The sequence below is a fragment of the Maylandia zebra genome, linkage group LG3, assembly GCF_041146795.1.
Source record: "Maylandia zebra isolate NMK-2024a linkage group LG3, Mzebra_GT3a, whole genome shotgun sequence".
NCBI classification, from domain to species: domain Eukaryota; kingdom Metazoa; phylum Chordata; class Actinopteri; order Cichliformes; family Cichlidae; genus Maylandia; species Maylandia zebra.
Genome location: NC_135169.1, coordinates 56,266,719 through 56,280,454, shown reverse-complemented (window position 1 = coordinate 56,280,454; position 13,736 = coordinate 56,266,719). Strand labels below are relative to the sequence as shown.

Genomic DNA, 13,736 nt, shown 5'->3' with positions numbered 1-13,736 from the left:
GTTTTCCTAACATGTGTTTTAATAACAGATTCAGCCTCTTCTCAGTAGAAGGTGGAAACTGTCCCCTGCTGCATTTGTCTATAAAGATGGTTGATTTAAAGGAAAAGTCTACTGTAGAGGAACAAAGAACAAGTACACATAATAAGCTGTGTTTTTCTGGCAATAATATTGTGATCTCTGGCTGTTGTCAGGTCAATGGCACTGCGGTTGTTCCACCTGTTACCTCCATCAGGGGAGTTAAGATCTACTTGAGTGGAAAGTTTGTTGTCTTAGAAACATCTTTTAATCTGAGGGTGCGTTTTGATGGAAACCATCATGCTGATGTCACTTTGCCAACTTCCTACAATGGCCTACTCTGTGGGATGTGTGGTAAGAGCCAGTGCAATTATTTGCTGTTGTTCCTTACTAAGTGAATAAAACACAGGATTTGTCTAATTAAAATAGAGTGATTTTGAATATCTGTTGTCTCCACAGGAAATTTCAATGGGAACCCTAACGATGACAACTTGAAACCAGATAACACACCAGCTGCTAACACCAATGAGCTAGGAGACAGCTGGCAGGTTGCTGACTCAGACCCCGAGTGAGTCACATTACAGAAAACAGAATATAAGACCTTTAATTTTATCTATTTGTAGATTTTCATTTCTTCATCATTATGTCAATACAAGAATTGTTGATCCTACTTTATTCCTAAGTTCCTTTTATTTCATTGTCATTCGGCTTTGACTGCTACGTCTGCATTAAATTTCAAGTTCTTCCCAGAAATTGTCCTGTACATGTCACCAGTCTCCTGCTAATCTTAGCCTTAGAATTACCAAACACAAACATGTTGACTCCATTGCAATGAATTCTCCCATTTCCTCTCAGCTGTACTGATGGTACAGAAGAAGAAGATTGTGATGTAAAGGTGGAGGAAGAGGCCACGAAGCCTACCAGCTGTGGCATGATCACTGATCCCAACGGTATGAAAAACACATATGTGTGTGCACGCGCTCTCTCTCTCTCTCACTAAGATACACACACACACGCACACATAAAAGAATGTTATCATTACAACTAATAGTCTAATATCATCTACCCATCCATCCATCCATCCATCCATCCATCTATGGTCCTGGGGGCAGTAGTTTAAGGAGACAAGCCGAGACTTTCCTCATCCTAGTCAGCTCTTCTGACATTAATAAGTTATATTTCCAGCGATCTCTCACTCCAACAAGTCCTGGAACTGACCCGCCTCCTTCAATCACAGAATACCTTAACTCAAATGTGTCCAGGTGGCATCCTAGTCAATGCCCGAACCACCTAATTGGCTCCTTTGAATGTGGAGGAGCTGCCACTCTACTCCAAGCTCTTCACCCTATCTTGGAGCCCAGCCACCCTTCGAAGGAAGCTCATTTCCGCCGCTTATGTACATAACCTCATTTTTTTCGGTCGCTACCCAGAGCTCTGAACCGTAGGTCAGGGAAGGATCATAGATTACCCAGATGCTATCCCAATCCGTCTGTCAAATCAATTAAATTTTATTTGTACAGCCACAAATCACAATAACAGTTGCCTCAAGGCACTTTATATTGAAAGGTAGACCCTACAATAATACATATGCACAAGATCCCAAGACCCCTGAACTCATCCCTGACCTGGAGTGAGTGCTCCACCTTTATCTGGCTGAGAACCGTGGTCTTGGACTTGGAGGTTCTCGCTTTACACTCAGCTGCGAAACGTTCCAGTGGAAGCTGGAGCTCACCATGTGATGAACAACAAAATCTGCAAAAGGCAAAGATGGAATCCTGATGCCACCAAATGGACAGCCTTCATTACTTGGCTGTGCCGAGATATTCTTACATAAAAACTATGAACAGAATCAGTGAGAAAGGCCGCCCCTGGCAGCCTACCACTGATTTTCCCAGGGAGGGTGAGAAATGTGATCCCTTATAGTTGGTGCACAGACTCTGCTTCCATTACAGAAGACCTGACTGTAGGATTGAGGATTGTTTGCCATTTTAATGGACTCACCAAACTCCTCCTTTTTCATCTACTGCCTTTCACTCCATTTGGCCCGCAGGTACCTGTTGGATGCCTGTAAATACTAAATAGACTGATTCTTATATGATGCTTTGTATTGTCACAAGCACGTGACTAGAACACACAAACTCCTGCACTGAAACAATATGCTGGTTTACAGTGTGTACTTAATCTTATTAAGCACTGACATTTGATGACTTCAGCACCCTTGTAGACAAAACATGGCTCTCAGCACAAGCCAGGAACTGTGGAAGCGATGCTTGGGAAATGATATGACGTATACATGCAGTAAAACAACCAATTGGTTTGGTGATGTGAAATATAGATATGTGCTGTTAGCTGAAGTAAGCCCTTCATGCCTTTTTCCCACTTTGTATATGTCTCACATATATTAAACAATCTTTACATTTACCTTAAAACTTGTGGGCTGGCCTCTCTGATATATATCACTGTTAGGCTAGACAATGTGGTGAAAATCATCCCCAAGCAGTCGCTTCAACTACACTTTGTTCTATCTTTGATCTTAACCTCAGGAATCTTTAAGCCCTGCCACTCTGTTGTATCCCCTGAGCCATACTTTGAGAGTTGTGTATTCGACATGTGTGCCACTGGAGGTGAGACCGTGGCTCTGTGCCAGGCCATAGAGACCTACGCCGACATGTGTGCTGCTGCAGGAGTCCCCATCGAATGGAGGACGAACACCTTCTGTCGTGAGTCCTGTTTTTCTTTGTGTGTGTATAGAGAAAAAATAGGATCTTAAGTAATACTTTTTCCATTGCTACCAAACGTATTACTAAAGTAATAATAACAATATTAGATGTTTCCCTGAGAAATCAGTGCCTTCATTTTGAGCGTGACAAAATGATCAGTTTAAATATAAAAAGTTGAGTATAAAGTAAGAAAATCCCCATGATTTGTCCAATACACCCAGGTCATCTTCCACTTTCTTTACTACTAGTTACATTATAGTACGTAGTTTATATTTCCATTTAAAACTGCAGCGTCTGCTGTCTAACAGAGGTTACATACGCTTGATTTTTAGGTGCTAAGGAATAATGCTTATATGCCGCTTTATGGGAAACACAAAGGTTTATTGGTCCACAGAAACATATAGTGGACATTCCAGACCCTCCCAGATTTCAAGAAAATTTACCAATATTTGTTTGTTTGTTTTTTTCAGAAAAATATCCTGGTGAAAATAGTGCAGTTTAAACTATATACTCTCATTTGTTTCACTTTCACTAGGTTACATCTCTCACAAGGTTTAGATAATTCCACTGCGAGCACCAAAACTGTCCCTCTTCTGAGTTAGGGGCCAACAATGGTTCAAAAAGAAATGCTGTACACAAACTTTATGAGTTTTGCTGTAACATGTTTCCTGTAGACAAATACAACCTTCTTTTTGTTTATAGCTATGTAACAACTGTTGTGCATTTTTACAAACAACCCTAAAAATTGCTTGACTCCCTCCAGCTCTGAAGTGCCCCCCAGGCAGTCATTACACCTCATGTGGCCCTGCATGTCCTCAGCCGAGCTGTCAGAACCCTGCAGGACACGGCGGCTCTTGCGATCTTCCCTGTGTGGAGGGCTGCATCTGTGACACTGGCCTCATCCTCAGCGGAGACAAATGTGTCCCAATCAGCCAGTGTGGATGCACTGATGGTGATGGGAAATACAGGCCGGTGGGTGTGCAGTGGGAGATTTTCCTTTTTGCAAGAAATTGTGTTTTATGTAAGGGTGCATTAAACTTTTTTGGTATATGTTTAGGTTGGAGACACTTGGTTCACAAAGGCTGACTGCTCAGAGCAATGCAAGTGTGCTGGAAACAACAACATCAGCTGTGAGTCTTGGCAGTGCAGCCCTGCACAGGAGTGCAAAGTGGTGGAAGGAGTACTAGGCTGTCATTCTACAGGTAAACTGAACGAAGGGCTGGATAATTACATGTTCACGTCACCTAAAGCTGTGTCAGTGTATGTTTTTGCCCTTTTACCGAGTCTCATATCCGACCTCAGGTAAAGGAGTGTGTCATGTAGCTGGAGATCCGCACTACTACACTTTTGATGGTGTGATGCATACGTTCATGGGAACTTGCACATATACTCTGGTGGAGGTATGGGAGGAGTTTAACTTACTTTGTACACAACAGATATTCCTGTGGCGCTGTTTTGTCTTTGAAAACAAAATATACACTATTTTAAAGGTGTGCAACGCCACCCAAGTCACTCCTTTCAACATAGTGGCTAAGAATGAGGAACGTGGTCAACCAGAGGCATCATATGTTCGCTCTGTGAAAGTCACCCTGTACCCTGGCACTGTTATTGAACTGCAAAAGGGCCGCAGAGTTCTGGTATGTGACATAGTTTATGATTTTACAGACATTCAAATATAGAGGAACTACGCCATACTGAAACAATCAGCAGCTGACATGATTTCACTTTTCTGTGCTCAGGTGAACGGACAGCGGGTGAAAACCCCAGTTTCCGTTGACTTGGCTGGAGCTAAAGTGATAACCAGTGGAGCCTATAGTCTGCTGGACACAAACTTTGGTCTACAGGTGAAATTTGACGGAGTCCATCACGTTGAGATCACTGTTCCAGGAGAATATTTTGATAAGGTATCAGAAATTAAGACCATGTTTTCTAGTGTCTGCATCACAACTCTTTCAATGTCAAGTCACATGAGGAAATTAAAAATTACAAATTGTGTATGCTAGTCATGGCTGCTTGTAGTAGCTGCTCTGCTGTATATTACAGAAACATTGCAATAACCTTGTTCCACTGGCCTCTTCTCCAGGTGTGTGGCATGTGTGGAAACTACAACCAGAACCCCTCTGATGACAACCTAATGCCCAACAAGAAACCAGCCAAGGATGACATTGAACTGGGAAACAGCTGGAAATCAAATGGAGACAGTGATCCTGGGTCAGTGGGTAACAACCAGTGAACAACTTTTAGTGTTGTTATGCGGATATTAGTTGTAACTCTATCCGGTCTTTAAGTGATGACATGTTGAATCCTGCTTCCAGGTCCAAACTACTCTGCGTTTAATAAGGCTGTTGTGTTTTTAACATGTTTTAATGCTTTGTATCTTGTTCTATTTAATCTGAACAAGCCCCTAAAAACAGTCGGCTTCTCTTGTTTTTCTTTTCTGTTTTTTTACCACTGTTCATTTTAAAGCTCAGTTTTTAAAACCTTACATGTAACTACAGCCCAGCCCATGCAGCAGTACATTAATGACTAACCTCGTATTGTGGATGGATTATCTCAGTTGTTCTCCTGACTGAAGTTTGGTCCGTTTACAGCATCCTGCCATGCGATTGCATTTTTCCCTAACCATCTGGAACCCTCATGTTAACTTTTATCGAGTGGAAAAAGCGATATATAAACATGTAGCACATGATTATATACCAGCTAGCCTACAAACGCCACTGCTGTTTAGTTTTCTGTCTTCATTTATGCTGGAAATGATAGCAGAGCTGTACATTTTGGAAATCCCTCATTCAAACATGCTATATTACATATAGATGGAAACTAGCGAGCTAACTGCTTGCTAACTTCTAACTCCATTACATTTCATAAATTCGGTTTCCATGGATTCCTGGACATTAAACTTAATTGTTCCACCTGGTAAAGCAGCAACGCTGATCATTTTATTAAAGATGAAAGAATTTAGACAGTTTTTAACTCTCAGTGATGCTGCAGTGATCGTTTGACTTTGGGACCTGCAGCGGAGTTTGGACGTCAGACTTAAAGATAGTAGTGGTCTCCAGATTCACCAAACACGCAAAACACCCCTGGTTCCAGATAGTGGTTACTCTAATGAATCAAATGTATGCTGTCCATGTTGGCGAAATTACACCCTGATCCAAATGTTCTTCTGTTCAGTTGTCAGCCAGACACCCGTCCAGACATCCACCCAAAGTGTAGCAAAGAAGAAGAGATGCTGTATGAGGCTCAGTGTGGTGGGGTCATTCTCTCCAATAACTTCAAGCCGTGCCACGCTCTAGTGCCCCCTGAGGCTTTCCTGGCTAACTGCGTCTATGACATGTGCGAGTATGACGGCATGCAGACTACGCTCTGTGACAACGTGGAGGCATATGCTCAGGCCTGTCAGAGTGCCGGTGTCACCATCAGCTGGAGAAACAGCAGCTTTTGCCGTGAGTTACAGTAACAAAGATTCACATAAAGATTTGAATTTATTGTTTGTCTTACCTCATTCTCGTCCCTCTCTGCAGCCCTGCCCTGTCTTCCTAACAGCCACTACTCAGACTGCACAGCCCCCTGCCCTCCCACGTGCTCTGACCTCTTCCCTGTCTTCTGCCATCTGCCTCCAACTACTTGTCTCGAGGGCTGCCAGTGCAATGCTGGTTACGTCCTCAGTGACGGCAAGTGTGTTACTCTGGACCAGTGTGGCTGTCTGGACTCAAACAGGGAGTACCATGATGTGAGTACAGTACTGCCCGTACTGTTGCTAGATGATGGACTCAGTGGGATGTTCCATAATAGAAAATCCTGAGCTCAAAAGTACACAGAGGCTATGAGGATTTAATATTAGCATATTGAAAACCCTTTATTCTAAGTCCAGGTATAACCAGTCCCATGCATGTCTGTGTGTGCGCCCACAGGTAGGAGATTTGTGGCTAACAGATAAATGCACTGAGTCGTGTACCTGTAACCCTGGTGGTGAAGTCAGATGTGAGGACCACAGCTGTAATTCGAATTCACTGTGTGACCTGGACAAGAATGGAAACCGCTACTGCAGACCCACCGGTGAGTTTGAGAGACTTCAAACCTTAATAAACAAGCAAAGTAACAAAAATGACTGTGGTTTTTGACCATGAATCCTCCCATTTCCCACCATCGTTAGAGTTCAATCAGTGCAGCATCTGTGGGGATCCTCACTACCTAACATTCGATGGCTTCAAGCATCACTTCCAAGGTGTCGACACCTATGAACTTGCTCTGGGTCACAACCTGTCGAGCTCCCTGACGCCCCTGGTGGTGAGAGGAAAGAACGTTAGACGTGGAATGAACAAGAGGGTGTCGTTCCTGGAGGAGATGGACATCAATGTTTACGGTGTCAATGTTAAATTCCTGCAGAAGAAGACTGTCCTGGTCAGCTGACACTTTGTTAAAAAAGAGCAGGTTTTCATGCATTTCTAATGGTAAAAATGATGTAACGCAATCCTACCTGATCTCCTGTAGGTCAACGGGGAGTATGTAACACCTCCTCTCACACCAGTTGATGGTTTGACCATCACAAGGAACTCCAGGCAGATCCAGCTCACCACTGACTTTGGACTCACTGTACGCTTTGATGGCAACAGTCGAGGAGGTAAAAGAAGAAGACAGTTCTGTCTGAGAACGTCTTAGGCTTTTGTACAAATCTGTTCACGTTCCTCTTATGTCTCTCTGTTTGTGTATCAGAAATCATACTTCCTGGTACCTATAAGAATTCTGTTAGAGGACTGTGTGGGAACTATGATGGCATCACCAGAAATGAATACATGAAGCCAGATGGGACATTAGTCAGGGATCTTAAAGAATTTGGAGATAGTTGGAAGGTCAATGATCGACCTGCCAACAGACTTAGGATCTTGGACCGTCCTATCCGTGCACTGAGGTACGATTACAACCAGGCTCACTGCTTCTACAGATTTCTGTCACTATTTAACAGAGAATATTGTTGTTAAAGAAAACTGCCTTATGTTATAAAATAAAGATAATTATTGCTGCCCGACAATAATTAGCAGAGCTTGGCCCAAGTCTGTCTGCCTGTTAAGTGCTTGATAAAAGAAAATCTTCAAACAGAATAGGCTCGTTTCATGTTACAGTTTTTGTGGAAACTAAACTTCATGTTACACACGGCTGTTACACAACAGTTTCTCTGTCTCCAGACAAGAAGCAGAGACTGATCCAGACTCAGGGTTCGAGGTGTCAGACTGCTCTCAGTCACAGCTCAGCGACTACAACAGCCCGACGAAGTGTGGGGCGCTGTCTGATTCCAGTGGGCCATTTGCTGCCTGCCACGCCACCGTGTCACCCCAAATCTACCAGGAGTAAGTAGTCTGCACTTAAGTGGGGATATGTATGAAGCTGTCTTCTGGACACATTTCAGTACAATGTTAACTTGAGCATAATCGATATAATTCATCTGAAAAACGCAACGTCTAGATGAACAGAATCAGCCTTTTGGGATTTACGTACCTGGATGATTGAGCGTGCATCAAGACATATTCAATATAACACATGACAGCAGCTGTATGAACCAACGTGCATGTGTGAGCTTTTTGCTTGTGCTCATGTTTGTCCTTTCAGTGACTGTCTGTTTGACCTGTGTGCTGAGGGAGGCAGTGAAGCTATGCGCTGTGCCAGTTATGAAGCATATGCAGCAGCTTGTCAACAGGCTGGAGTTACATTAGGATTGTGGAGGCAGCAGCTGGACTGCGGTAAGAAATGCTGCCCTTCATTCACATCATGTGGGAAGACAAACAGTTCAGAGTCCATCTCCTCACTCCACCTGTTGTGTGTTTTTGTTTGTATTCATAATTTGAAGTAAAAAACAAACAAACTGCATTCCAAAACTGTCAGAAAACGCAGATTGTAATGTGCTGTCCTCACTGAGACAGATATGTGGTAATGCAGTTTGTATTCATCTTATATAGTTTACAGTTTCTTATTTCTTCTTTATAGTTTCTTATATAGATACTCTTGCACATTATCAAATCTCCTGTAAACGTGAGGCATTGAACTAAGACACATTTGCAAAACAAAGAATTACATTCTGTCGAACGGTTTGCTGTAAATAACATCACGTTTCTCTTTCCCAGTCCTCTCTTGCACCGCCAACAGCACTTACTCCCCCTGCATGTCATCTTGCCCCGCCTCCTGCGCCAACCTGGCAGCACTCTCGGAGTGTGAAGTCACTTCGTGTGTCGAAGGCTGCCAGTGTGCCGCCGGCTTTGTTATGAGTGAGGGGACTTGTGTGCCATATGCACAGTGTGGCTGCACCTTCCTAAACAGATACTACCCTGTAAGTGGCCTTCAGTTACACGAGTGACTGTGTATCTATGTGACCACGTGACGATGTGCGCTCATATCTCTCCATCCTGCAGCTCAAAGAGAAGTTTGTGACCGAGGACTGCTCTCAGTCTTGTGAGTGTAGCAGTACCGGTGCTGTGTGTGAGCCGAAGACCTGCCAGGACGCTTACGTGTGCACCATCTACAACTTCAAACGTGACTGCTACAAAGGTACGTGTTCATGCAAGTGTTTGAGCACTGTATATTTTGAATCATACAATCATACAGCAGGGCTGTGTGGGAGAGTCTGGGTGCTGAACTGGTCTGTGTGCAGTCCAGGCTGATAACATAAAAGCAAAAATACAACAAAGAAAATCCAGGACCATGGAGCATCTCTAATCCCACAGTAAACAGGAATGGGACAACATTCACTCCACTAACTGGTCCCAGTTCACAGCTGTTTATGGACAGCTGTTAAAAAACTGATGTTTTTTCACAATTACCTCGTTTTTTCCTAAAACTTTATAGATTCTCAGTTTAATTCCGTGATTATGTGTTTCCTGTTGTGAATAAAATATCTTACAAATTAACTGAGAAATGAACTAAATTAAACTGTCAACAACAACACCTATTTTTGTCTTCTTGCAGCAAGTCCCTGCCTCAATTACCCCTGTTTGAACGAAGGCACATGTCAGGACTCAGGCAACAACACGTACACCTGTCTGTGTGCAGAAGGCTTTGAAGGCACAAACTGTGAGATGGAAGTGATGCCACCCACCGGTGGAGGACTTGGTACGACTGAAACATGACTTCATTCTTTAAAGCTGTCACATTTCCTCGTGAACTTTCCTGTTTCTATACTACTCTTTGTGTCTGCGATGTCTTTGTGTGTCTTTGTGGATGCAAGACTAAACACAGAAACATTTTAGTATCTAACACTGAAAAACTAACGTTCAGCTAGATGTCTCATACTTCACTGTTTATCATCATAAGATCTGTTTGCACTAGGATCAGCTGATATCAGAGGTATTAGCCAACACGGCGTTCTGGACTAAAGTAGAATTATAATGTCCGTGGTTGATATAACCCAGAAAAGTGACAATATAATGTCGAGATAAGAGGTATCATATAAAATATTGACTTAATATCTCCTCCAAGCTCAGTTTCAAATTCATGTAAGGACCCTGCACTCACTGTGATTGGTCAAATGAATTATTTCACTGAGAGTGGAGGACATGTGGTTAACGGTTAAAGACTTTGTTTCTCATTTTTGTGTGTTTCAGAAACTAAGTGGATTATCCTGATTGCGGTTCTGGTCCCAGTTGCTGTCATTATCATCACCGTGACTACCATTGTTCTTGTTTGCAAAAAGAAAACCATGTGAGTGTTAACAGATCATCTTAACAAAAATATGCGCTTGAATAAGTACGTCTGTGTGCACTGTATGAAATTTAAACACAAACACAGGTTTTAAAAATATATCTGGGCCAATATCTTTTGTTTTTTCCAAATACCGTTATAAAACTTCAAATAAATAAATAACTGTATGCATGCACACATTAAAGTCTCTAACCTCAGTTTTTCTCTTTTCAGGAAAAAGAAGAAGAAGGAGACAAATATCAGCATGGAATCAACAAGTAAGGATCAGGAAAAAGATTAAATGAGCTTAAAAACAAATCTGCAAAACGCAATAAAGCTGCTCTACCACAATAAACATCTAGTTAGTGTAACACTTGCTACTGTTAGTAGTTGTTGTTGTTGTTTCCATAATGTCACTATAAGCATCAAATTGAAAGGGTGTGTAGCAGTCAAGCTCCTGCTCATCAAATCCACATGACCATCAGAGTGACCAGTTTGCTGGGCTGGAACATTCAGGTGTATATTAACACTACACCACCAGGCGAGGATGTGCCAGCAAATCCACTCAAAGGTCTGACAGTAAAAAGCACAACAAAAGAGCAAAATATAAAAATCTCAGACTCTGTGTGCCTCGCTCAGCATGTTATGGGTAAAAATCCACGACAGCGTCCTTCGAATAAGAATAAGTGTCGCTTGTTCGGAAGCTTTTTCTCTCTTAAAAAAAGGAGCATGGCAGCCCACCTTAGGTCTGCAAAGACTTCTCTTCCTGTCAAACTGTCAACAATAGTAGAGGAGGGATGTGCTGGTCGCAAGTGTGAGTAATTCCACAGATTAGAAGTAGGTGGGTTTCTGCTTCTCGAGTCCAATTAAAGTCAAAAACACAAAAATCACAGGAGAGGAGCAAAGGTCTACGCCAGCTGTTTTATTAAACAGAGAAGCTCAGCAAAACAGAAGGAAAGGCAAAGCTCCCCTAGGGTGTTCGCTGTTAGCGCATGCAGGTTGGGACCAACCCCAACGGACAGACAGCAGGAAAAAGCCCAGAGGACTTTCCCAGATCCCCTTCTACAGGAACCCACCTCCCTGCTGTGGAGTAACTTTCCCACGCGCCCAAAAACAGCAGGTGCAGGGTCAAGTACGGGCCAGGACTCTGGCTGAGGGCCCAGCACAAAGGGGCACCCTTAAATTAACCCTTTGCTTTGCCTTCTGACAATAGGTCACAACATGGTCAAAGGTCACACATTACTACAGCAAACAGCGTACTTTTTGTGATAATCTTATGATGTACATGTGAATAATACTTGGCCTAACTACATCAAATATATGGGTTAAATACTTTACATAATAATAAACACTCCATCGTAGGTTAATAGTGTGTTTCAGTATCTCTGTTACCATGTTACTATTTTCTAAGAGCTGCATGAAAAATGTTTATTGTGTGTGTGTGTGTGTGTGTGTGTGTGTGTGTGTGTGTGTGTGTGTGTGTGTGTGTGTGTGTGTGTGTGTGCGTGCATGTGTGCGTGTGTGTGCATAAGGGCAAAATACCTCGTGCCTAATATTCTACGTGAAAGCTATCTAGTACAGATAGATATACAGTGTATAGAGTTATATAGGTATACATGTCATACAAAAATCCACCACAGGGGGTGATGAAGGGGCAACATGAACTCCTCTGTATACCAGTCAAATGTGATGTCATCTCTCTGACAACTAAAGCTTTGTGTATAAATACTCGTATGTATATAATGTGTGTGTATTTTACTTATTTTTCAGCTCTAATATGTCTCCCATGTCTTCTGTTTTAGGTGTTCCATACACAAACATTGATAACCAGAAAAAGGAGAAAGTCACTGCTTTTTGATGACAAACTTCAATGAAACTATTTTTTCTCTATGTAACCACTTGTCATGTCAAAGAAGAGTAAAAATGAAGATAAGACTTGCTTATTTGTTTATTTGTTGCTTTTTTAAGTTATGCTTGAACATGTCATTTGAAGTGAATGTTTAATTAAATAAATAGTTATATGTGTATGTGCTTCTTGTAGTGTCTGCCCACAGTTTTTCAGAGTAATAAGTTCCACCCTGTCTTTACTTCAGAGTGTGCCCATTACTAACCTGCTGTCTAATAACCAGCCAGTAGATGTAGAGAGAGACAGCAAAGCGAAACACCACTGTCCCCTCTGCACCAAAGCTCATGGAAAAAACGACTGAAAGTAGAAAACCATTCTGTATTCAGGCAAATCAAACATTTTTTTATTCTTTTGGGAAAACATGAACTCCAGACAATCTGATGGAGTCACTAAAATCATATATTAAAACAAGAATAGGACAACATTCCTCTCAAAGAAACCTCAGTTCTGAAATATTTGCAGACTGTTGAACGAATAGGAAACGCTGCACATTAGTACGCACTGCCATATCTCCTCTTTTTTGATAAATGTTGCTGTTATCAAATTTCAAATTATTTTTCCCAAAAAATCCATTTTAAATACTGGAAGTTCTGTTGTGAATAATAAATGTTTTTACAAAACTGGCCCGCTCTGTTTGTATTTACCTTTTACATGGAGTCCAAACGTTTTCAGAGCATTTGTAAGAGGGGTGGCACATTTCTGGAAAAAGTCTTTGGACAGATACAATCAAGTTTAACTTGTATCCAAATGATGGGAAGATAAAAATATAGAGAAGGAAAGGAACACCGCATGATCCAAAGCACATCATCATCTGTGAAACACCGTGGAACGTGAAGTGTGCCGGGCTACAATCACTGTGGAGAGTCAGCAAAGTGCTATAACACACTGCAAATGGGGGGAAAATGGATACTATTACCGCGCAAGCAGTAGCTGGTAGTCGGGCCACATGCGTGTCCTTGTGCAGTTGAACATAATCAACAAAGTCCGCTTGTAGTTGAAAACAAACAGGCAAACATTTATTTCCAGTCTTGAAATACAGTGATCCGTTTGAATGTTCCTGTACACGGTAAGAAAACTGTTTGACTCCACAGCTAGTTAAAGCCCCGTTACTCCACACTCGTGCACGGTTACCATGTATTAAAGGAACAGTACGTCAAAATTAAATAAGGAAAGAAAATACAATTTAATTGTAAATATTACGCTAAACAAAATTATATAGTAAAAACTGAAATTCCCTATTATCTTACACTTATCCAAACTAATTCAAATTATTAACAAATATACATTCTGTGCAATCTGAGTAAACTAAGAGATGATTAGACCTTTATCTTACACAGTATACTGTAAATGCAAGCTACATGTTTTTAAAGGCAAAACACAGGAAATTGTTCACGAGCCCAGCAAGTCAACTGTCCTCTACTCAACAG

The 13,736-nt window shown here is 41.9% G+C and overlaps 1 protein-coding gene across 1 annotated transcript in view; it reads left to right on the top strand.

The window, feature by feature from the left end:
- Positions 1-12,511, top strand: part of zanl (zonadhesin, like) — an 81,568-nt gene extending 69,057 nt beyond the window's left edge. The window contains exons 79-102 of the mRNA XM_076882267.1: positions 192-369; positions 475-583; positions 871-965; positions 2,559-2,735; positions 3,499-3,707; positions 3,793-3,937; positions 4,038-4,135; positions 4,226-4,372; positions 4,475-4,639; positions 4,819-4,946; positions 5,910-6,181; positions 6,260-6,468; positions 6,650-6,794; positions 6,892-7,139; positions 7,230-7,359; positions 7,452-7,633; positions 7,902-8,083; positions 8,343-8,473; positions 8,855-9,057; positions 9,140-9,275; positions 9,693-9,836; positions 10,328-10,424; positions 10,638-10,681; positions 12,206-12,511. Coding sequence (XP_076738382.1) covers positions 192-369; positions 475-583; positions 871-965; positions 2,559-2,735; positions 3,499-3,707; positions 3,793-3,937; positions 4,038-4,135; positions 4,226-4,372; positions 4,475-4,639; positions 4,819-4,946; positions 5,910-6,181; positions 6,260-6,468; positions 6,650-6,794; positions 6,892-7,139; positions 7,230-7,359; positions 7,452-7,633; positions 7,902-8,083; positions 8,343-8,473; positions 8,855-9,057; positions 9,140-9,275; positions 9,693-9,836; positions 10,328-10,424; positions 10,638-10,681; positions 12,206-12,261 — 3,630 coding nt within the window. The 3' untranslated portion in view covers positions 12,262-12,511. The remainder of the gene's footprint in view (positions 1-191; positions 370-474; positions 584-870; positions 966-2,558; positions 2,736-3,498; positions 3,708-3,792; positions 3,938-4,037; positions 4,136-4,225; positions 4,373-4,474; positions 4,640-4,818; positions 4,947-5,909; positions 6,182-6,259; positions 6,469-6,649; positions 6,795-6,891; positions 7,140-7,229; positions 7,360-7,451; positions 7,634-7,901; positions 8,084-8,342; positions 8,474-8,854; positions 9,058-9,139; positions 9,276-9,692; positions 9,837-10,327; positions 10,425-10,637; positions 10,682-12,205) is intronic.
- Positions 12,512-13,736: the final 1,225 nt, after the last annotated feature.